We start from the raw sequence: 25,494 nt of genomic DNA, 5'->3' as shown, positions 1-25,494 counted from the left end.
GCTGTGCTTGCCAACAAGGGTTTTGCCAAGTATTAAGTCTTGTTTGCCAAAGGGATCAAATACTTATTTCTCTGTGCACAATGCAAATAAATATATATATAATTTTGACAATGTGATTTTCTGTTTTTTTTTTAAATATAATCTTTCTCTCACTGGTAAAATTAACCTAGCCTAAAAATTCTAGACTGTTCATGTCTTTGACAGTGGGCAAACTTACAAAATCAGCAAGGGATCAAATACTTATTTCCTTCACTGTATGTAGGGGGTTCGCAGTGTGTGTATATGTAGTATGTGTGCATTGTGTATGTCATACCTCCCAACTTTCAAGTATTGCAAAGAGTGACCTGCAAATATTTTCCTTTTAAGCTACGCCTCTAATCCCGCCCAATCCTTCGTCCATACACACCTCGTTCAGCCCACACAGTATAATTTTATTCAGTATCATTCTACTATGCCTCCCACACAGTATAATGCAAAATAGCTGCCCCCACACAGTATAGTGCACTCTAGCCACCACCATACGGTATAATGCCCCCATAGCTGGCACCATACAGTATAATGCCCCCATAGATGCACCCATACAGTACAAAGCCAACGCAAATGCCCCAATGCAGTATAATTCCCACACAGATGTCCCCACGTAGTATAATGCCCACACAGATGCCCCATACAGTATAATGCCCACACAGATGCCCCCTTGCAGTATAATGCCAAAACAAATTCCCCCATACAGCATAATGCCCTATAGCTTCCCCATACAGCATAATGACGCCATAGCGGTCCCATACAGTATAATGCCCACACAGATTCCCCATACAATATAATGCCCCATAGCTGCCCTATTCAGCATAATGTCCCTATAGCTGCCCCATCCAATATAATGCCCCAATAACTGCCCTTATACAATATAATGCCCCATAGCTGCCCCCATACAGGATAATTCTCCCACAGCTGCCCCATACAGTATAATGCCCCTATAACTTCACCATACAGTAAAATTCCCCCTATATCTGCCCCCATACAGTATAATGCCCACTTAGCTGCCACTATACAGTATAATGCCCCCTTAGCTACCACCATACAGTATAATGCCCCTTTATCTGCCACCATACAGTATAATGCCCCCTTTGCTGTCCCCATAAAGTATAATGCCCCATAGCTGCCCTCATACAGTATAATGTTTACTTAGCTGCCCCATAAAGTAAAATGCCCCCTTAGCTGCCCTTAGTTCCAGTGCCCACATAGTGCCACAGTGCCCATGTAGATCGTTCCACACATAGTGCTCATGTAGATAGCGCCGCAGTGTCCGCTGTAGATAGTGCCACAGTGCCTATGTAGATAGTGCCACACTCCCTATATAGTGGCACAAGTGCCTAGGTAGATAGTGGCACACTCCCTTGAACACTGCGCCCCACTGTATATACCATTACTCCCCCTCCTATAGATAGCGCCATTGGGACTCCCTCTAGGAGCAGAATCACCATCCAGTGGCCAGGAATTCTGCTCCAGGAGTAGCCCCTGACTTCACTGTACATACACCGCGTTCCAAATTATTATGCAAATGTTATTTTTCGCTGATTTTCCTAAATAGTCGATTCAAATGACAGTCAGTATAATCTTCAAGCCATCAACCGTTGGAGTATAATGCAAATTTTATTGAACAAATCTACTAATTATAACAGGTTTTTTTTAAAAGTAAAAAACTCAAAATGCACTGTTTCAAATTATAATGCACCACAGAGATCAAAACATTTTAAAGGTTGTAAAGAGAACTAAAATGGTAATTTGTTGAATTTACAGCATCAGGAGGACATATTTACAGAAATCAAAAGCTCTTTCAATAAAAAAAACAAAAACTTAGCAGGCCAAATTACATGTTAACATAGGATCCCTTCTTTGATATCACCTTCACAATTCTTGCATCCATTGAATTTGTGAGTATTTGGACAGTTTCTGCTTGAATATCTTTGCAGGATGTCAGAATAGACTCCCAGAGCTTCTGTTTTGATGTGAACTGCCTCCCACCCACATAGATATTTTGCTTGAGGATGCTCCAAAGGTTCTCAATAGGGTTGAGGTCAGGGGGACATGGGGGCCACACCATGAGTTTCTCTCCTTTTGTGCCCATAGCAGCCAATGACACAGAGGTATTCTTTGCAGCATGAGATGGTGCATTGTCATGCATGAAGATAATTTTGCTACGGAAGGCACGGTTCTTCTTTTTGTACCACGGAAGAAAGTGGTCAGTCATAAACTCTACGTACTTTGCAGAGGTCATTTTCACACCGTCAGGAACCCTAAAGGGGCCTACCAGATTTCTCCCCATGATTCCAGCCCAAAACATGACTCCGCCACCTCCTTGCTGACGTCACAGCCTTGTTGGGACATGGTGGCCATTCACCAGCAATCCACTACTCCATCCATCTGGACCATCCAGGGTTGCACGGCACTCATCAGTAACACGGTTTGAAAATTAGTCTTCATGTATTTCTGAGCCCAATGCAACCGTTTCTACTTGTGAGCATTCTTTAGGGGTGGCCGAATAATAGCTTTAGGCACCAGCGGCTTCAAATACCTGTTTGCTGTTTTGCAATGGCATTTTAGCAGCTGCTCTCCTAATCCTATTAATTTGTCTGGCAGAAACCTTCCTCATTATGCCTTTATCTGAACGAATCCGTCTGTGCTCTGAATCAGCCACAAATCTTTTCACAGTACGATGATCACGCCTAAGTTTTCTTGAAATATACAATGTTTTCATACCTAGTGCAATACCTTGGACAATTTCACACTTTTCGGCAGCAGAGAGATCCTTTTTCTTTCCCATATTGCTTGAAACCTGTGGCCTGCTTAATAATGTGGAACGTCCTTCTTAATTAGTTTTCCTTTGATTGGGCAGACCTGGAAAACTAATTATCACAGGTGTCTGAGATTGATTACAATGATCCAAAGAGCCCTAAGACACAATACCATCCATGAGTTTAATTGAAAAACTAATAATTAAATGTTTATGACACTTAAATCCAATGTGCATAATAATTTGGAACACGGTGTATATGGATTGTGACGACAGGGGCTCCTCTAGGAGCGGAATCCCCTGCATGAGTGTCGACAACGCTATGGCTGGGAATTCTGCTCCTGGAGGAGCCACTGATGTCACTGCCCATATATTGTATGGACAGTGACGTTAAGGGCTTTTATATGGACAGTGACGTTAAGGGCTTTTTTTGCTTGTTCATCGGCTGATCGTTTCCCTATATACACGTATATGAACGCTCGTTCAACATATATGCAGGGCCGGCGTCAGCCAGCCAGATACAATAAAGCAGCATCAGGCAGCATTACCAGGATGGGAAGGGCCACTGTTTCTTGCCCTTCCCAGCCTAATAATACCAGCCTGCGACCGCCCCAGTGCCCGACCATCACTACAGATCGTAATCTGCTCTTCCCGATACCTCTGGTGGCGGTGAGTTCCGGGGTAATAATGGGGGTTAGTGACAGCCTCTGCAGCGGCTAACACTAAGCCCCACCTTAGTAATGGATGTTGTCAATTAGCCAGCGGCCATTACTAAGGTGGTAGTAATAAAGTTTAAAAAAATACAAGGATATAGAAAAAATATTTTATTGAAATAAAAAAAAACACACATCCCTCCTTAACCATTTTATTGAGAATAAAAAAAAACATCATCGAAGTAGTCCTCGAATCTGAACCTGTAAAAAAAAACAAGCACACAAAAAAATTTGTAACACATAACAAAGCAAAGCAATTACATACATATACATAGACACACACACACACACACACACACACACACAAATTTTTTTGGGGTGGGGGGGCCCTGTATCTAAGTATATCCTATAAAATGTTTTCATATTCACTGTCTAGTTTGTGCCTTTAAACTGCGGCCGCTCGAGTTGCACCGCAAAGAGGCCCACTAAGGCTCTGTTGCCCAAGGGCCCCCCTAAACCTGGAGCCGGCCCTGCGTATATGAAGGCTTGTTGCCCGATAATTGACCCATGGGAAAGGGCCTTTATTTGGGGAGGAGAAGTAGAACACAGATGTAGAACTAGGGAATGGCACTGGGAAGCAGTTTAAAGTCTTCACACATACTTTGTCTTCAGGTTTAGTGGTGCAGTTAGGACCTTCACCACTAACACAACACAAATCACAGCATTTTTGCTTGTTTGATATGATTTTTTGCTGTTAATATTCTGTTTTCCATTCATTTACAGTTAACATCTGTCATGCTGAGGGCCGTCAGGCTCACTCCCCTCCTGACGGCTGCAGCCATGGGTCTATGAGCGCTAGCCTCCATCACCTTCTCAGGAGATGCCAGCGCTCACTTCCACTTCTTTCGGCCGGGTCTCGTATGGTGCGACTATAAGAGGGGCCCAGCCCCTTCCTGCCTTGCCTGAGCTTTGTTGTCGTTACCCTAGTTTGTCTCTGCAAATGGTCTCCTAGTGTCTTCCAGTTCCAGTGTTTCCCGTTCCTGCTACCTGTAACCTGTATCCCGTGCTATCCTGGTCAAGTGCCGTATTGAGTTGGAGTTGTGCTGTGCTTTGTACCACGCCTGTCCTGTTACACTACGTCTGGTGTCCGCCTGCTGCTAAAATCCCTTCCGAGCCTGCCATGCTACTGTCTGAAGCTACCACAGGTACACCTATACGAACTATAGACTTTGACCCGTGTCCTGTTGGCCAACTGCCATACCGTTAAGGTGGTATGGCCCAGTGGGTCCACATACTCAACGTGACAACATCTAGATGCTCAAAAAGCACCACTAAAATACCATGTGTGATCCTGGCCTAATTAAACAGAGTACCCAAGGAAAAATACAGCTCAATGCTGATATAGGGCATATTTGCCTAGTGCAGCACCAGCTGTTAATACAAAGATGACGACGATGATTATATTATACTGCATGGGGGGCGCTGAGGGCTCTATGTCATTATACTGCTAGGGGGGGGTTCTATGGGATTATACTGCATACCAGCTCAATCAGGTATCCAGGATTGCACAAGCATGTGCAGTCCCAGCATAAAAAAAAACAATACAACCATCTGTTAACGATTTAAAGGTAAACAGATTGAGGATGGGCTGCTACTCATGGGCCAGTGCTGTGTGCTTGCCCCAGTCTAAAATTTTCCAGCCAGGACATGTTCCCAACTCTAGGGAAGCATAGTGACAACCCATATGGTTACCACATAGAGATTGTAGAGATATTTGTTTTTATCCAACTCAACCAGAAACAGATATTACTGTATTTTTCACTATATAAGTCGTGAAAATTAGCACTGATCATCGAGACAGATTGTAGCTTGGCGCTCGTTTGCGCCTTTCACAAAGGGCAATGATGGGTTATGTATGGGGACAATCGATCGTTACTACGATCGTTCATCCCCATACATTTCTATCATGTTGGCAGCACATCTCCCTGTTTACACTGGGATATATGCTGTCGACTAGTGACCATTTGCTTGGCTGCAGATTGTTTTACCATTTGCTCGTTCTTCGGCTGATCATTGCTGATCATTGCCCTTTTGCTCATTTTTCTCTACTGATTTCTTCACATTTCTTGCTCCTGCTCTTTATCTAGGCCTATCAAGACAACAATACAGCTGTCATTTCAATCCTCCACCTACTACTCTAAGGGTATGTTACATATTTAGTACATGTCCATCAAGTTCAACCAAGGGATGGGAAAAGGGAAGGGAAAAAATTCTACACTTAGGAGCTAATATTTTTTTGTTGCAAGGAAAGTATCTAAGCCTTTTTTAAAGTCATCTACTGTCCCTGCTGTGACCAGCTCCTGCGGTAGACTATTCCATAAATTCACCGTTCTCACAGTAAAGAAGGCTTGTCGTCTCTGCAGGTTGAACCTTTTTTTCTCCAGACGGAGGGAGTGCCCCCTTGCTTTTTGAGTGGGTTTTACGTGGAACAGGATTTCACCATATTTTTTGTATGTGCCATTAATATATTTATATAAGTTAATCATGTCCTCCCTTAGTCGTCTTTTTTCAAGGCTACATAGGTTTAATTCTTAAAATCTTTCCTCCATGCCCCTTATTAGCTTTGTTGCTCTCCAGGGCATCCTTTCTATGAACTGGAGCCCAGAACTGAACTGCATATTCTAGACAAGGCCTCACTAATGATTTATAAAGTGGAAATATTATATCCCTGCCCCACGAGTCCATGCCTCTTTTAATACACGACAATATCTTGCTGACCTTTGAAGCAGCTAATTGACATTGCATGTAGTTATTTAGTTTATGATTTACAAGTACATCCAGATCCTTCTCAACAAGTGACTCCCCCAGTGTAGCTCCCCCTAGGACATATGATGCATGCAGGTTGTTGGTACCCAGATGCATAACTTTACATTTATCTACGTTAAACTTAATTTGCCAAGTGGACGCCCAAACACATAGTTTGTTTAAATCCGCTTGCAATTCATGAACATCTTCCATAGACTGAACTATATTACATAGCTTGGTTTCATCTGCAAAAATAGAAATAGTGCTATTAATCCCATCCTCTATATCATTAATAAATAAGTTGAATAATAGTGGTCCCAGCACGGAACCCTGGGGTACACCACTTATAACCGGGGACCATTCAGAGTAGGAATCATTGACCACAACTCTCTGGATACGTTCCTTGAGCCAATTCTCAATCCAATTACAAACTATACTTTCTAAACCTATAGTCCTTATTTTCCCAATTAGACGTCTATGAGGGACATTGTCAAATGACTTTGCAATGTTCAAAAACACTGAATCCACAGCTGCCCCTCTGTCTAGGCTTATGCACACCTCTTAATAAAAACAAATCAGGTTGGTTTGACAACTTCTGTCCTTAGTAAAACCGTGCTGGCTGTCACTTATAATACAATTTTTTTGTCACATAATCCTGTATATAGTCCCTCAATAGCTCCTGAAACATTTTCCCCACAAATGATGTTAAGCTTACTGGTCTATAATTACCCGGGGAAGACCTAGAGCCCTTTTTGGAAATAGGCACCCCATTTGCCCTGCGCCAGTCCCTTGGCACTATACCGGTCACTAGGGAATCTCTAAATATTATGAAGAGGGGGACAGAAATAACTGAACTAAACTCTTTAAGAACGCTAGGGTATAACCCATTTGGTCCTGAGGCCTTGTGTACATTTATTTTATTTAATTTAGCTTGGACCATATCTACATTCAGCCAATTCAGTATATCAACTGATATATTAACAGCACTGGCACTGGCTACATCAGCTGCTCTTTCTTCTGTTATATATACAGAGATAAAGAACCCATTTAGTAACTTTGCCTTCTCTTGATCCCCTGTGACCAACTCCCCATTACCACTATCTAGGGGTCCTACATGTTCAGACCTAGGCTTTTATGCATTTATATACTTGAAGTATTTTTGGGGATTTGTTTTACTATCCTTGGCCACCTGCCTTTCATTTTGTATTTTTGCTGATTTTATTACCTTTTTACAGATTTTATTAAGCTCTTTATAATTTAAACCCTCAGATTTGTATTTTTTAAATGCCCTTTTTTTTGTCATGTATTGCCCTTTTTACAGAAGGTGTAAGCCATGTGGGGTTTAATTTTAGTAGTTTATACTTGTTACCTATAGGAATACATTTTGCACTATAATTACCCAAAGTAGATTTTAAGATCTCCCATTTATCATTTGAACCATTATTCGATATTAGTCCTTCCCAGTTAATATCCTGAATTGCAGCCCTCATCCTGGGGAAATTGGCCTTCTTAAAATTAAGTGTTTTTGCCCTCCCAGCCTGTGTTTTTTTTTTACAGTATAGGTAAAATGTAACTATATTGTGATCACGGTTACCAAGGTTTTCACGAACATTGACATTCCCAACAAGCTCCTCATTATTAGAAATGATTAGATCCAACAGAGCTTCACCTCTAGGCGGGTCTTCCACAAACTGGCCCATAAAATTTTCCTGCAACAGGTTGAGGAAATTTCTCCTCTTTGCAGTTGAAGCCGAACCATGACCCCAATTAATATCCCGGTCATTAAAATCTCCCATTATTACTACAGTAACAGCCGGTGCAGCCCGCTCCATTTGTTCACATGTGCAAAAAGAAGTGGCTTTAAATTACGAGGCGGTTTTCAAGAGAAAACAGCCTCTGATTTGAAGAAATTTTTTAAGCTTATTTTGAGGCTTTTTTTTTTTCGTAGTGTCAATGGAAAATCAGCTCCAAAAATGCCAGAATGTGTTGCCAGAAAAACATGTTTTTTTTTAAAAAATTAAACATTTAGTGTGTGGGTGATTAAACATTGTTCAAATTTTTTTATTTTTTTTTGCACGAGCCAGGAAATATTATAAATTATTTCTAATTTATAATACTACCCATTTTTGGTCACTAGATGGAGCTGTTCCCAAAATTGCAGCATTGCAACATTGGGTTAAAAGCCCTCGCTCTAGTGAGCTCTCAGCATCCCCCCCTCCTTTATCCTGGCTAGTGCCGGGATAAACGAGGGGTTTGAACGGTGTAACCTCCTACACTGTGTGTCGCCATTTTTTGAGCTAACCCACAGTGTAGTAGGTTTACATACAGTAGTAAACACACACAAACACGAACATACATTGAAATCTCTTACCTGCTCCTGCCGCCGCGGCTCCCTCCGGCCCGTCCGCTCCGTTTGCTGCCGCTGGTGCAAGTGCACAAATCCGGAAGCCGCGACCGGAAGTAGTAATATTACTGTCCGGCCGCGACTTCCGGTCCACAGGAAAATGGCGCCGGACGGCGCCAATTTCGAATAGGACTGTGTGGCGGCGGCGCATGCGCAGTTCCCACACAGACGCCGTACACTGCAGTCAATGGGACGGGAGCCGTTCGCAGTCCCTATGGGACTGTGGCTGCCGTATTCCATGTCTGTATGTGTCGTTAATCGACACACACAGAAATGGAACAAAAAATGGCAGCCCCCATAGGGAAGAAAAAGTGTAAAAATAAGAAAAAGTAAAACACAAACACACAAATGAATATAAACGTTTTTAATAAAGCACTAACATCTTTAACATATAAAAAAATAATTTGTGATGACACTGTTCCTTTAAGAAGTGAAATGATACTTCTTTTTACAAGGCTATTTTTACGAGACATATTTTGAGCGCAGCAGCGTAAATATATACGCCTCATGGGAACAGCACAGTTGTCACTGCGGGTGTGTGGACCCACTGAGCCATACCGTCGTAGCGGGATAGCAGCTGGCCAAACAGGATACCAAGGCAAAGTCAATAAGGGTACCTGTGGCAATACAGACAGTAGCGATTGCAGGCTCGGATGGGACCTTGGCAGCAGGCAGACACCAGGCGCGGAACGAGAGAGGAACTTCTTAATGTGGGAAGGAACCTTGAAATACTCCTCTGGCTCCCAGGACCTCTCTTCTGGACCAAAACCCTTCCAATCCACAAAGTAAAAGGCTTTTCCACTTATCCTCTTGAAGTCAAAGATCTCCTTGACCTCGAATACATCAGCAGAACCGCTGGGGGCAACTGCAGGGCTAAGAGTCTTAGAGTAGCAGTTCAGGACCACAGGCTTCAGACGAGACACATGAAAGGAGTTGGGGATTCACAGGGCAGCGGGCAGCCGAAGCTTATTAGAGACCGGGTTGATCCGCTGGAGGATCTCAAAGAGTCAGAGGAACCTGGGATCTAATTTGCACGACGGCATCCTCAGCCAGATATTCCTTGAGAACAGCTAGACCTTGGTACCCGAAAAAAACTGGGGAGGCTCTCTCCTCCTTGTGTCTGCCTTTCGCTTCATGCGGTCAACTGCCAGCAGAATAGAGGATCGGGTTTGCTGCCAGATCTGTAGGAAATCCCTGAATGAAAGTCAGCTGCAGGCAGCTGGGACGTAGCGGACACAGGGAGAGGAATTTGTGGATGTTGGCCGTGGACAATAAAGAACGGTATGGAAGCAGTGGACTCACTTGTTTGGTTGTTATAGGAGAACTCGACACAAGGAAGAAGCTGCACCCAGTCATCATGCTGTCTGGAGATGAAGTGTCGTAGATAGTTCTCCACGATTTGGTTGATCCTCTCAACTTGGCCATTGGACTGAGGATGGTAGGCTGAGGAAAAGTCCAACTTTACATCAAGGAGTTTGCAGAGGGCTCTCCAAAATTCCGAGGTGAACTGAACCCCCCGATCTGACACGATATGCAGAGGTAAGCCATGCAGGCAGAAGATGTGTTGGATGAAGAGGCCAGTCGAGAAACAGAAGGTTGACCGGTCAGTGGAACGAAATGAGCCATCTTCGAGAATCGGTCCATCACCACCCAGACCGCAGTGCATCCATCAGTGGGAGGCAGGTCCGTGACAAGGTCCATTGCTATATGCTGCCAGGGAGTAGCATCTCCGCCTCCTTCTTGCTAAAAACATCCGCAAACTGTGAATAGTGAGAAGGCAATCCTACCAATGACTGAGATTGGGGAGACTGGGCCGGAGCGGTTGAGGCACTTGGAACCCCACTGGAGAACCACTCCAGAATTCCAGTCCAGAACTGGGGCATGTAGTTGGAGCCAGGGCAGGCCCAGCAGCACAGGGTTGACGGCCTTGGACCGGACAAAAAATTAGATGAGATCGGAATGAAGGGCTACCACTTGGAGCTTCGGTGGTTTGGTCACAGCTACAATTGGGTCTGGCAGAGGCAGTCCATTCACCAAGGCAATGATCAAAGGCCTCTCCAGGGGGGTTGTGGGCAACTGGAGAATATCCACCAGGTCTCTCTGAATGAAGTTAGCAGCAGAGCCAGAGTCCAGAAAGGCAGAGACACGGTGCATCTTTTTGCCGTACACTATGTTCACGGGGATGGACAATTTAGAAGAAAGTCCTTTTTCACCCAGAGTTGTCTCTCCAACCAACCCTAGGCTCTGGGGCTTTTGGGGGCACAGACGCAAAAGATGGCCTCCGAGGTCGCAATACAGACAGAGTGCCGAAGTGCGTCTGCGTTGTCTCTCCTGGGTGGACAGCTTGAGATGGTCCATCTTCAAAGACTCCTCTGGAGGAACAGCTGATAAGGGCAGCAGGGGTTGCTGCAATGTAGGAGTCGGATTTGGGAGTCCTCCCTCCCGACGAGCCTCTTGGAACCGGTCTCGGATACTTATGTCAATCCGGCCGGCCAAAAAGATGAGGTCATCCAGGGTAGATGGCAGATCTCGGGCGGCAAGCTCGTCTTTAATCTCAGGAGACAGTCCCTGCAAGAATGTAGCCACCAAGGCCTCGTTGTTCCATAACACCTCTCCTGCCAGCGTACTCGCCCACGGAATTGTCTCCCTGGCAAAGGTTCAGCAGGGAGGCAGCTGCCGACAAGACTCGTCCAGGCGCCTCAAACACCGTGCGAAATGCCCGTAGGAACCCCTGGAAGTCACGGGTCCCTGTTCCTTGTCGTTCCCAGATAGGGTTCGCTCATGCTAGGGCCCTGCCAGTGATGAGAGAGATGATGAAAGCGACCCTTGCGCCATCCGTAGAAAATGCTCTGGCTGGTCCCCGGATCTGTCATGGCGACGCCGGAGGTAGGTCAGAGCACAGAGAACTCCCCGGGGTCGGCTTCTCCAGCCCTGGTAGAGGACTTTCCCCCCCTCCAGCTCCAGTCCGTACCCAGACAGGGTGAGGACTGCATGTCCCCACCAGGCAGGGCGGTCCCGGCACCATTTTTTCTTGCTGCCACGCGGCAGTATCCCCCGCCAGACTGGATGCAGCTGAGTCAGGGGACGCCTGCAATTTTAAGGGGGCCGCTCACTCCGTCAGTGGGGTTGGGGTAACACCAGCCAGCCCCTTCTCCGGGTCCCCAGCTCTCAATGAAACGGACCCTGGCAGAACTTTGGGAAATGGTGAGGGTGCTGCCCACCAAATCCAATCTGGATCTGCGCCTCTCCCGGCTGGAGGAGAAGCATGACAAGGCCACTGGTGCTGTCTCACAGGAGGTACACGCTTTGACCGCAAGGGTGGAGACATTGGAGCGCCAGAACTCCATATCCTCCATGGACATCTCGGTCCTTTCCCAGAACCTGGCCACTCAAGCTACGCAAATGCGAGACTTTTCCTTACACCTGGACGATGTCGAAAACAGGGGGAGACGGAACAACTTGAAACTGAGAGGCATATCGGAATCTGTGCCCCCGGAAGGCCTATATGATGCGGTGACGCATATCTTTAATAAGCTCCTGGACAGATCACGTGATATGGCCATTGAGATGGACAGGGTGCACAGACTGGCGGGCCCACAGGCTAGAGATGGTAACTGCCTGCGGGAGGTCATATGTAGAGTACATTTCTACAAACAAATGGAGGACATTGCACGGAGAGCTTGGGAGAAGGGGGCCTTTCCCTTCAATGGTTCCGAGATTACCGTCTTGCCGGATGTCTCCAGACTGACCGTCTACATGCGCAGGACTGTCCAACCCTTGCTGGAGGGGACCAAAGCGGCGGGCAATACCTACAGATGGGGCCACCCCTTCCACATCATACTCCACAGACAGGGGCAATCATTTGCAGTCCGGTCTCCGGATGACCTAGAGGAGGCCTTCCGGTTTTTGGAGATCTCCCCAGTGCGGCTACAAGATTGGACAGAGCCCACGGCACCGCTCTTTATCAGAGGAGGCCCATATCCTGATTTTGTGCAACCAATCCCGCCTCGCTCCAGAGTCGGGCCAGCCGAGATCCGGACCCCAAGGTGGCGTTCCCCACGCAGAGACTGATTTACTACATCCTTCTTGTGTAGCCTAGTACCCATCACAGGGGCACAGGCCATGGTTTGAACGTTATTTTCACTTACCTCCTTTTTTCGCAGGGTTCTTCAAGAGATGCAGAGGACGGCATTAATGGTGTTCTTGAATGGGACATTATGTACAGTATGCCGGTTTGGGGGTTACTCCAGTGGGGGATCTACAACTGTTTAGTCAAGCGGGGGAGGGGAGGTTTCCACTGTAGTTAACCGGGTGAGTCCGGAGTTTCATTGAGCTCAATTTGAGATTGCTAGTCTATTGTTGTAATTTTTGAGGAACGCTTTCTGTCGCACCGCTGCCATTTTTCATTCCCCATTACATTAGGGTCCCGTGTTGCTGTGTCGCGGTCGGAGGGTATATTTCCTTCTGAGAACGACATAGCACACGACGAGTTGTTGAGGGGTTAGGTACTCCGCTATTAGAAGGACTGTGTTGTTCCGCAGCTTCGGTACTGCTATTCCTGTAAAGGGGCTTTTCTCTTTCTATCTTTCTTCCCCTTCCCAACTCTGTCTTCTCCTCCATCTCCTATTATGACTGACATAACCATTGTCTCCCTGAATGCACAGGGTCTGAATATCCCGAAAAAGAGGTCCTCCATTCTCTGTCTTCTCTGGAAAAAAAAGCGCAAGTGGCATTTCTACAGGAGACCCACTTTTGGGCTGACTGCATACCGAAACTCACGGACTCCCATTATACGGAGGGGTATCATAGTGTGTCCCCTGATTCCAAGGCTAAGGGGGTCTCCATCCTGATTTCACGCTCTCTCCATTGGGAACATGTGGAGACTCGCACAGATGGAGCGGGAAGGTACCTCTTCGTGAAAGGTAAGCTGGCTAACACTCTGTTCACACTGGCATCGTACCGTCTCCCTAACACTGGTCAGCTTGCCATCCTAGAGAGGGTTTTGGTGGAATTGGATGACTTTCTGGAAGGCACTCTAATACTGGGGGGAGGCTTAAATGCCACCTTAGATCCCACATTAGATTCCTCACGAGGGCACTCCTCTTTATCCAGGCCAGCTCACCGTCGCTGTTGTATGAGCACCAACTAGTCGATACGTGGCAGCTCCTGCATCCCTCGACCAAAGACTACACGTTCTTTTCGGATCCCCACAACTCATATTCCAGAAAATACTACTTTTTTCTACGCCATTCACATCTTCCCTCACATCTGCCTCCATAGATGATATCACATTCTCTGACCATGCTCTTATAAATCTTACCCTCTCAATCCCAACGGATCACCCTCGCTCCTGGCAGTGGCGCTTGAACGAATCGCTCTTGCATGATTCGACGGTGGTCTCGGACATTCGCAGAGGCCTCGTGGAGTACTTTGCCACAAATGCTTCGCCGGGGGTTGACCCGCTTTGCATTTCGGAGGCGCATAAATGTGTAGTGCGCGGTTCCTTCATTCGTATTGGTTACAAACTAAAGAAGGAGCACACCTCCTGGACCTCTTATCCCGTATACACAGGATGGTACAGTCCCATAAGGTCACCCAGGACCGGGTTGTGCGGGCGGAGCTGGGGCAGCTGAGAGTGCAGCTTCGTTTGCTCTGTCGTTCCAAGGCTAGGGCCTCCTTAGTTAAATGCAGATGGCACTTTTACAAATTCAGTAATAAACCTGGTAGGACCCTGGCACGGGCACTTAGGAAAACACGTTCTCTCACCTATGTCCCTCATGTTCAAACCTCAAACAATAGGCGCCTGCAGCTCCCACACAACATCTCGGAGGCCTTCCGTGCCTATTACCACTCTCTTTATAATCTTCCTCGGGCCCCTTCTTCTCCGGATGGAGGGAGCCACTTGGAGAGGATTGAGACATATCTCCGGTCCTCAGGGATGAAATGTATCCCCCAGGAGGCTATTGCTGCCCTGGAGGCTCCTATTACACAGGAGGAGTTGTCGTGGGCATTGAAGGACTGGCCTGCGGGGAAGGCACCGGGCCTGGATGGACTACCTTTACAATACTATAAGGCCTGCTCTCACCCCATTTCCTACACGCCTTCAATTCACTCACGGAGGAGAGTTCCCTTCCTCAAGACACATTGAGGGCCCACATCACGGTGATACCCAAAGAGGGGAAGGATCCATCCATGTGCCAAAATTATCGCCCCATATCTTTGTTAAACATCGATCTAAAGCTGTTTGCAAAGATTCTGGCCCCTAGGATGACCCCACTACTACATAATGTGATACATAATGACCAGGTGGGCTTCATGCCACAATACCATTCGGGCAATTAACCTGATGTATAAAGCTGCTGCCTCGGCCCTGCCCACTTGCTTTCTGTCTACGGATGCGGAGAAGGCCTTTGACAGAGTCAACTGGGATTTTATGTTGGCTACCTTGCGGTATGTTGGACTGGGCACGCATATGATGCAATGGATTTCGAGTCTCTATTCCTCCCCATTGGCCCAGGTTAAGGTAAACAGTCACTTCTCCTCCTCACTCGCTATCTCAAATGGTATGAGGCAAGGATGTCCCTTGTCCCCCTTAATTTTAATTTTATGTTTGGATCCCTTTTTGTGTCATATTCGCTCCAATCCAGATATAGCAGGTGTATCTTTGGGAGATAGGTCCCATAAGGTCACTGCATACGCGGACGACCTGCTCTTTTTTCTCACCGCACCCAGGATCTCCTTGCCCAACCGGATGGCGGAGTTGAGTAGATACTCGAAATTGTCCAACTTCAAGATCAACTACCAGAAGTTGGAGGCTCTCAATATCTCGTTGCCACAGTCCATTGTGGATGATCTGGCAGTCCTTCCCCTTTAAATGGGATAGAGATTCGCTTAAATATTTGGGGGTCTGGCCTCCAAGTGATCTGTCTCGCCTTTATGCGGTGAACTACCCTCCGCTCCTTCAACGTGTAAAGAGCGATTTGGACTATTGGACGATGGGCACCTTTACCTGGTTTGGCAGGTGTGCAATATTTAAAATGAATATTTTGACATGGATTTTGTATCTCTTCCAGACACTGCCGGTACATATCCCACACCCTTTCTTTCAAGCCCTGCTGTACCTACTCCACAAATTCATATAAGTGGGGAAACCAGCGCGTATTGCTCGATCCATGCTTTTTCGTGCTAGGTGTGAGGGTGGCATTGGTCTCCTGGACTTTGTTTTCTACTATCAGACCTTCCACTTGACACAAATTTTGGATTGGCTTAGGCACACTAAGGTTAAACAGTGGGTGTCCATGGAACAGACCTTTCTTGAAGTCCCATTGCAGGCCTTGTCTTGGGCAACCACGTCCCCCTATCGGGCCTACCCTGGCAGTTGCTTCACTGCTCTTTCCCCGGAAAGAGATTTCTCCGTCTCCTTCCCCCTTGTTTCCTATCTTGGGCAAACCTGGGCGGGAAAGGGGCCCCTTCCAGCACTGGTTGAGGGCGAGTAAGGGACATGCCGCCCACTTTATGCAGGGTGCGACATGGATGACTAGCACAGAGTTGGGGTCTTTGTCAGACCCTATCTCCTTTACTTCCTGGCAGGTCACCCAGTTGAGACACTTCCTCGCGTCCCTACCTAACCCATCGGCATACTCACGAGATAGTTCCCCCTTCTAACTCCTTTACACGGGCACGGTATGTCACTCGTTGTCCAGACTTTATGCTCTCCTGATCTCTCCATCCAATCTTTCCACACCTTCCTACTTTCTTAGCTGGGAGAGGGACTTGGGTCTAACATTTACTGCGGAACATAAGGATCGCTTGTTCACTATGACGAATAAATCCTCCATGGCTAGCAGATTTCAGGAGGCAGGATTTAAGATCTTGTCGCGATGGTATAGAGTGCCTTCCAGATTGCATGCGATGATACCTGCGGTCTCACCATTGTGTTAGAGATGTGGAGACTATGTGGGTACAATTTTACACATCTTTTGGGATTGCCCGCAGTTGACAGATTTCTAGTCTGAGGTGTGGCGCATCTCCTCCAAACTTACGGATTTCCCCCTTCCGAGCTCTCTGTGCCTTTTCCTGCTCCATCTGTGTGATGTTCCATTATCTACGTACCGACGCTCAGTGGTTCGACATCTTGTGAATGCAGCTAGAGCGCGCGTCCCCGCGATGTGGAGACAATCTTGCCCTATGGTGGGTATTTGGTTCAGCAAGATCCAGGAGAATGGAGGACCGCACGGCATCGATGAGAGTGTCCCACGCTAAATTCCTCAAAACATGGCATGATTGGATTAGATTTCAATCGTCTGTGTAGTATAGAACCATCATGGCCTCCTGAGCATAATCCCTAGGCCCAATGTGTAAGGTCTGTTCCCTCTTCTTCCTTTTTTCCCTTCTGTCCCCTCTTCTCTTTATCTCTATCCTGTTCTCATGCGGGTCATTATGTATGGCTGCTGGTTCAGGATGCATAAAAGATCTTCTTCATCAATATCGATTTCAGCTGTACGTTATTGTTTTTTGTGTTTCTTTGCACTCGTACCTACATATACTGGACTTTGGGTCGATGTCAGTTCTGCATATGTCTGCACCATTATATTTGTGTTTTGGAAAACGGAAAAATAAGAGAATTTAAAAAAAAAAAAAAGAAAATACTCTGGCATACAGGCTGAAGTGGATCTTGCACTGGTTCAGAAATCCCATGTGGTTCTCGCGTCTCCGTCATAGCGATGAGGTCGTGGCAGAGTAAATGGGGGGTCAGCGCTGCCAGGAGTTGTAGTCGGACTGTGCGTACTGCCAGGAGGTGTAGTAAGAGGAACAGCAGAGGCAATAGGAGCAGGTGCCGAGGGAACTGCAGCTTGCATATCCAGCCAATGTGCAATAATGTTCAATGCCTGGAGGAGTTGGTCCTGTCGAGACCGGAGGTCTAGCATATCCGCTCGCATCACTTGTGACGTCGTCATGGTCTTGGGTTAACCAGCGGGGTCCATGGCCTGAGCGTACTGTCACGGTGGGTATTTGGACCCACTGGGCCGTACCGCCGTAGCGGTATAGCAGCTGGCCAAACAGGATACTAAGGCACAGTTAATAGTTCGAAAAAGGGTACCTGTGGCAATACAGACAGTATTGATGGCAGGCTGGGATGGGACCTTGGCAGCAGGCAGACACCAGGCGCGGCGAAATACACCAGCCTCCCTGTAGATGCCACACAGCCCCCCTGTAGATAATGCCACACAGCCTCCCTGTAGATCATGACACACTACCCCTCTGTAATTAATGCCACACAGCCTCCCTGTAGATGATGCCACACAGCCTCCCTGTAATTGATGTCACACAGCCTCACTGTAGATGATGCCACACAGCCCCCATATAGATGATGTCAAACAGGCCCCCTGTAGATGATTCCACACAGCCTCCCTGTAGATGATGCCACACAGCCCCCTGTAGATGATGCCACACAGCCCCTCTGTAGATGATACCACACAGACCCCCTGTAGATTATGCCAAAAAGCCCTCCTGTAGATGATGCCACATAGCCTCCATGTATATGATGCCCCACAGCCTCACTGTAGATGATGCCACACAGCCACAATGTAGATGATGCCACACAGCCTCCCTGTAGATGATGCCACACAGCCCCAGTGTAGATGATGCCACACAGACCCCCTGTAGTTGATGCCACACAGCCCCGATGTAGATGATGCCACACAGACCCTCTGTAGATGATGCCACACAGCCCTACACACTCACCGATGCAGCACCGTATTATTCAGATGTGGTCTACACGTGTGGTCTCTCATCTTCACGGATCTGCGTCGCCTTCGCAGAACCCGTGAAGACAAGAGACCACACTTGAAGAAGACGGCGCTGCATCGGTAAGTGTGTAGGGCATTCAGCATCATCGCGCCACCGATAGCCAGCTAGGGAACCAATAGTTCCCTTGCCTCTTGAATACCCATGTCACAGATTCATTTCTAACGGTTGTTACATGTATTGACGGCCGTTAAAAACGGATCCATTGACTTCTATGGGGGCCCTCTGACCATGAAAACGGACAAAAATAGGACACGTCCTATTTTTTTGACGGCCAATATTCACGGGCCATTAAAAAAATGGCCGTGTGAATACACCCATAGAACATCATTGTTCAAAAAATGGCAAGTTTTCACTGTCGTGTGAATGTAGCCAATATTCAAGAGGATTAACCCTTTGTACTTACTGCTAGAGAAGAACAATGTTTTGTAATTGATTTTTAATTGAAAAGAATTGCCAAAAAAAACAGCCAAAAATGTGAAATATATATATATATATATATATATATATATATATATACAGCAAAATCCAATACACAGGTCAGCACTCCAGGTTTAAGTGAAAATAAGGATCTTTTATTCACCACATGCAACGTTTCAGCCCTGTTCAATGGGGCCTTTCTCAAGCAATTGCTTGAGAAAGGCCCCATTGAACAGGGCTGAAACGTTGCATGTGGTGAATAAAAGATCCTTATTTTCACTTAAACCTGGAGTGCTGACCTGTGTATTGGATTTTGCTGTGGATTTGGGACACTGGTGTGTCTGAACAGGGACTTGCACCCGACACTGGAAGAACGGTGCTGCTTTTGCTTTGCTTGTTTTTATATATCTATATATATATATATATATATATATATATATATATATATATATATATATATATATATATATTTATACACTACCGTTCAAAAGTTTAGGGTCACTTAGAAATGTCCTTATTTTTGAACGAAAAGCACCGTTTTTTTCAATTAAGATAACATTAAATGAATCAGAAATACACTCTATACATTGTTAATGTGCTAAATGACTATTCTAGCTGCAAACGTCTTGTTTTTAATGCAATACCTACATAGGTGTATAGAGGACCATTTCCAGCAACCATCACTCCAGTGTTCTAATGGTACATTGTGTTTGCTAAGGGTATGTTCACATGGCTTATTTACGGATGTAATTCGGGCATTTTATGCCTCGATTTACATCCGAAAATGCGCCTCCATAGCGTTGGCAAACATCTGCCCATTCATTAGAATGGGTCTTACGATGTTCTGTGCACACAGGCTTTTTTTTTACGCCCCGCTGTCAAAAGGCGGGGCGTAAAAAAGATGCCCGCGTCAAAGAAGTGCCTGTCACTTCTTCAGACGTAAATGGAGCCGTTTTCCATGGACTCCATGGAAAACCAACTCCATTTAACGTCCGTAATGGACGCAGCAAAAAGTGCCTCAACATGCCATTACGGCTGAGATTACGGAGCTGTTTTCTCCTGAAAACAGCCCCGTAATTTCAGCCGTTACGGAGCTGCCGTGTCAACATACCCTAACTGTGTTAGAAGGCTAATGGATGATTAGAAAACACTTGAAAACTCTTGTGCAATTATGTTAGCACCGCTGTAAACAGTTTTGCTCTTTAGAGGAGCTATAAAACTGACCTTCCTTTGAGCTAGTTGAGAATCTGGAGCATTACATTTGTGGGTTCGATTAAACTCTCCAAATGGCTAGAAAAAGAGAGCTTTCATGTGAAACTCGACAGTCTATTCTTGTTCTTAGAAATGAAGGCTATTCCATGCGAGATATTGCCAAGAAACAGAAGATTTCCTACAACGGTGTGTACTACTCCCTTCAGAGGACAGCACAAACAGGCTCTAACCAGAGTAGAAAGAGAAGAGGGAGGCCCCGCTGCACAACTGAGCAACAAGACAAGTACAGTCTCTAGTTTGAGAAATAGATGCCTCGCAGGCCCTCAACTGGCAGCTTCATTAAATAGTACCCGCAAAACGCCAGTGTCAATGTCTACAATGAAGAGGCGACTCCGGGATGCTGGCCTTCAGGGCAGAGTGGCAAAGAAAAAGCCATATCGGAGACTGGCTAATAAAAGGAAAAGATTAATATGGGCAAAAGCACACAGACATTGGACAGAGGAAGATTGGAAAAAAGTGTTATGGACAGACGAATTGAAGTTTGAGGTGTTTGGATCACACAGAAGAACATTTGTGAGACGCAGAACAACTGAAAAGATGTTGGAAGAGTGCCTGACGCCATCTGTCAAGCATGGTGGAGGTAATGTGATGGTCTGGGGTTGCTTTGGTGCTGGTAAAGTGGGAGATTTGTACAAGGTAAAAGGGATTTTGAATAAGGAAGGCTATCACTCCATTTTGCAACGCCATGCCATACCCTGTGGACAGCGCTTGATTGGAGCCAATTTCATCCTACAACAGGACAATAACCCAAAGCACACCTCCAAATTATGTAAGAACTATTTAGGGAAGAAGCAGGCAGCTGGTATTCTATCTGTAATGGAGTGGCCAGCGCAGTCACCAGATCTCAACCCCATAGAGCTGTTGTGGGAGCAGCTTGACCGTATGGTACGCAAGAAGTGCCCATCAAGCCAATCCAACTTGTGGGAGGGGCTTCTGGAAGCATGGGGTGAAATTTCTCCGGATTACCTCAGCAAATTAACAGCTAGAATGCCAAAGGTCTGCAATGCTGTAATTGTTGCAAATTGAGCATTCTTTGACGAAAGCAATGTTTGAAGGAGAAAATTATTATTTCAAATAAAAATCATTATTTCTAACCTTGTCAATGTCTTGACTATATTTTCTAGTCATTTTGCAACTCATTTGATAAATATAAGTGTGAGTTTTCATGGAAAACACAAAAGTGTCTGGGTGACCCCAAACTTTTGAACGGTAGTGTGTATATATATATATATTGTAAACAGTCAGTAGGAAGACTGGTAGAGGGTAGGTATGTGCCACTGAGATTTCTCATCTCAGTGGTGTAAATCTCTGGGAAGTTCGTTGCTCAGGCAGGTTAGTTGGTGAGCAGGAGTTTTTTAGGCTGGATTTCAGGGTCCAGGATTTAGGAATGGCTGTAGAGATTCTGAGTGGGATGGCCATTCCCATACTTCCACTCCAGGTTTTGATTTCTAGAGGTTCTGAGTCTCAGCTGGCCCTGATTAAAAGGGAAGCTGACAGTGTGAAGAGAGAGAGAGTGAGGAGGAAGGAGGTTGTTATTCCTCCAGGGAGACTGCTATGACCGAAGCACCTAACAAAGGGGATTTGCACACTCCGGTGGTGGCTGCTACAGGGTGAGAACTTTAAAGATTGTTTTTCAACAAAGTTATATTGTTTTGTTTGTTTCTTTACCCAGTGGACGCAAACTCTGTACTAAAAGGATCTGTGTGTTTGGTGCAAATAAAAAGTACCCGCTGTGTCGGTTTTACCCTGTTTCCATGTGCTTGACTGCCCAATACAGCAACCCAAGGGGGACGCCAGCTCACAATATATATATTTATTATGAATATTGAATTTACAAAAAATATCCCTTTCTGAAGTAGGTTTTTCTTTAACTAAGTAGGCACATTGAATGTGGAATTTACGATCTTTAAATTCAGATGGATTTAATTTAAATCAAATTTCTGCAATTAATAAATTATCTTGTATTCCAGTTATTTCTGTGTTCCTGCATTATAACACTTTGATGTTTTTATGAGAACAATTAACTGTCTTTTAAAGATGTATACACATTTTTTACTAAAGCACATCTTGATTGGTTAGAGACTGCGTAAGCACTACTCACTTAGTATAACTTGCTGTTTTGATCAAGAGCTTTCAGCATAAAACATGTATAGGGCTGTTGATATTGCTGAGTATCCAATACATTTTTTGAAAAGGACTCTATTTGAGGTGCCAGTGATTTCTTTACTATTGAATCTATACTGTGACAAACATGTTCCGGGCATATAATCAGGATGTCCATGGCAATTTTTTTGTGACCTTGGGTGAGTTGAATATGTCTAGATGTGCGAGGGTAGTGAAGAAGTTGATACCTGGTATTTTAGGGCCTTAAAGCGGTTTCTTGTTTCTTAACTCTCCAGAATTCTGCAATGTCTTGCTGTAATAGGAATATGAAAGAGGTCTGCTTCCCTCAAGATAATAAAAATTCCCATTCTCCCCTGCACTGATAATACAGACAAATGCACACAGTTTTTTATATTGTTGGACAGAGGACTGTTTAAGGCTTCGTTCACATCTGCGCAAGGGCTCCGTTCCGACGTTCCGTCTGAGCTTTCCGTCTGAACGGAGCCATGACAATCGCATACAAGGTACATTTTAGAGGGTGGCAAACCGTGCAATTGCTCAAGGCCTCCATTTCCTCTGATGCCGCCAAGGAAGGAACCACCAGCAGCAACCTGAGTGGAGAGTAAAAATATCCTAGTCCACTCAGTTAGGCTTCGCTCACATCATAGGTTTCCGTTTCCATCACCATTGATTTCAGGGGACAGTGGACTAGGATATTTTTACCCTCCACTCAGGTTGCTTCTGTTGGTTACTTCCTTGTGGGCACCAGAGGAAATGGGGGCCTTGAGCAATTGCACGGTTTGCCACCCTCTAAAATTTACCTTGTATGTGATTGTCACATAATCAGGACTGATTTTTATACTTAACAGCAATAAAGGTTACTATTGAATCCCTACAAAGAGAGTAAACTGTGAGAATTGATACACAAATAATACATTTTTATTATACAATGAATACACTTTGCTTGCTGAAACGATAATACCTCTTTAATAGTTACATTTTCAGTATGCCAATATATTATGTAAGATCTATATTTTAGAAGCTAATTATGACGATGAAAACTATGACACAAACGTTCTCATTCTAGTAATGTATAGTTAGTAATTAGTTACATTTGGCAATTATTTTAAGATTTAGTAAATATTGATTTAGTTTTCTATACAGTAACCAATAGAACTACTCATGTTCTGTTTTAATTATTTTAACTGTTTAAGTAAGCTGACTTACTGTTTTTTTTCTTTCCTTTTCTTCATGCTGTCGCTTAGAGCCCTACAGAGAGACAAGTATGGGAGTAAAACTAAATTTTACTTATCAAATGTAATTTTAATTCAATTTATCATATTTATTTAACATTTATTTAGCATTACAAATTTAGTGAACCTTTATGATAATATTTTTCTTTAGATATTGCTGTATTCTATGGTACCTTGTGTTTTCTGAATCTTAATTTATATGCTTTTAAAATATATTTGTTATTTTATGGATTTGTAAGAGGTGCCAAACTATACAGCGAGAATGAAATAAAAGAAAAGTATTTTATGTAATTGGTTCCAATGAAGCATTTCATGTGATTTAGATTGTTTAAAGAGGTTCTAAGGTTTTAACAACCTGAGCAGTAATAAAATTTTGTAATTGACGTACATTAAAAATGTGTCCCATACTGAGATTACAGGGACCATAACTGTATATAAATGAAGCAGAGCCAAAGGTGCCAAAGTTCTTAACCTGAAACCCTGCTGCATAAACAGATTTAAAACACAACATTCTGGCTGACAGCAGCTGCCACTACACGGATGATGAGAATTTTCTGCACACTTACTGAGTTCAATGTATAACAGTAAGACTATGCTCACACTACCATCATAGCTTCCGTTTGAATTACCATTGATTTCAATAGCAATTCTTTTGTTTCAGTTGGATTACGCTTGCCTCCGTTCACTAGGTTTCTGTTTTTTCACAGGAGCAAAAGTGCAGTCTGCAGCACTTTTTCTTTCATGAAAATAAATGCAAATGTAGTAAACGAAGACAAGCGGAATCCAACTGAGACAATAGAATTACCATTGAAATCAGTGGTAATTCAAACAGAAACAATTTTTTAGACTTAGGATTCAAAGGCACTTGAGTGATTTGTTTTTTTTAAAGCCTCAAGCCCTGTTTTAACTTAGCACTATTTACTAAAGCATTAGAACCCCATTAAATGTTTAATTGATATATGAAATATTAATCACTATAGTGTAATTTCATTATTGCATGGGAAACAATGGGGGGGGGGGGGGAGTCCCGGCGTGCATCATAGGTTCGTAGTTCTTGGTGGCGCACGCGGCTCTCATCATTGCTGCCGGAGTGTAAAATCAAAACTCTGGCACAAAATTTGTGTTTGTGTGTTATCATAACAATAACTGTCTCCTGAGGTACCTGCAGGTTACACTGCAGGTGAAAAGCGTCAAGACGATAATACATCTTTTTGAATGTTGAGATTGTTGTAGAAATACAAGGGAATTGAGTGGATGTTTTACTGCTGAAACTTAAATTCACTGAGTGTTTGAAATACCTAGTTTGTTTTCCCTAGTAAAGTTTTAATCTGTCACTGGTTTATGTCTTTAGGGATATATACTGTAATGTGACTAATAAGATTTATAAGCTCTGAGACCGACTGGTATCAGTCACCAGCCCTTATAAGGGCTTAGCAGCCAGCAGCTGAAACGACGAGCACAGACTGGCTCTCTATCGGCACCTACTGGGCTTACACAGCACAGCCATTTAGCCTGAGAATAATACATAGATGCATTAAACAGAGAGCTCTCTATCGGCATCTAGTGGGCTTACATAGCACAGCTACTTACTTAGCCTTAGAATAATACATAGAGCAACAAACAGAGAGCTCTCTATCGGCATCTAGTGGGCTAATTTAATATACCAACGAGGGAATCCCCAAGGTATCTAACCGGATTATGGTAGCACTATTTGGATAAATAAAAGTATAAAATATCAATAAAAATATTATAAATATATAAAAATCTATATAACAAATAATATCCAAGTAATGAAAAATAGAAAAATCCATAATAGCAATAAACTATTGCAAACCAGCTCCACATCCGGCTGTAACAAAGTTAATCTATATATATATATATATATATATCTCAGATCTCCAGCAGGTCACAGAGCTAATAGTGGCAATGTTAGTGCATTCGCACTTGTACTAAGCAATGGCATTAATGCAGTCTGCACTGTGT

At 44.6% G+C, this 25,494-nt stretch overlaps 1 protein-coding gene across 7 annotated transcripts in view; it reads left to right on the top strand.

Annotated features, from left to right (window-relative positions):
- The window catches only part of ADGRL3 (adhesion G protein-coupled receptor L3), a 2,099,109-nt gene that overhangs the window by 1,834,688 nt on the left and 238,927 nt on the right, over window positions 1-25,494 (top strand). For 3 of the 7 annotated variants that reach the window (XM_075863900.1, XM_075863883.1, XM_075863889.1), the window contains one exon: window positions 23,524-23,575. The exons of 2 other annotated variants lie outside the window; for them this stretch is intronic. In XM_075863900.1, coding sequence (XP_075720015.1) covers window positions 23,524-23,575 — 52 coding nt within the window. The remainder of the gene's footprint in view (window positions 1-23,523; window positions 23,576-25,494) is intronic. 2 more of the 7 variants (XM_075863876.1, XM_075863866.1) reach the window with 1 other exon arrangement.

This window comes from Rhinoderma darwinii, chromosome 1, assembly GCF_050947455.1.
Source record: "Rhinoderma darwinii isolate aRhiDar2 chromosome 1, aRhiDar2.hap1, whole genome shotgun sequence".
In the NCBI taxonomy this organism is placed as follows: domain Eukaryota; kingdom Metazoa; phylum Chordata; class Amphibia; order Anura; family Rhinodermatidae; genus Rhinoderma; species Rhinoderma darwinii.
The sequence above is the reverse complement of the archived record's forward strand: the minus strand, read 5'-3'. Positions and strand labels throughout refer to the sequence as shown.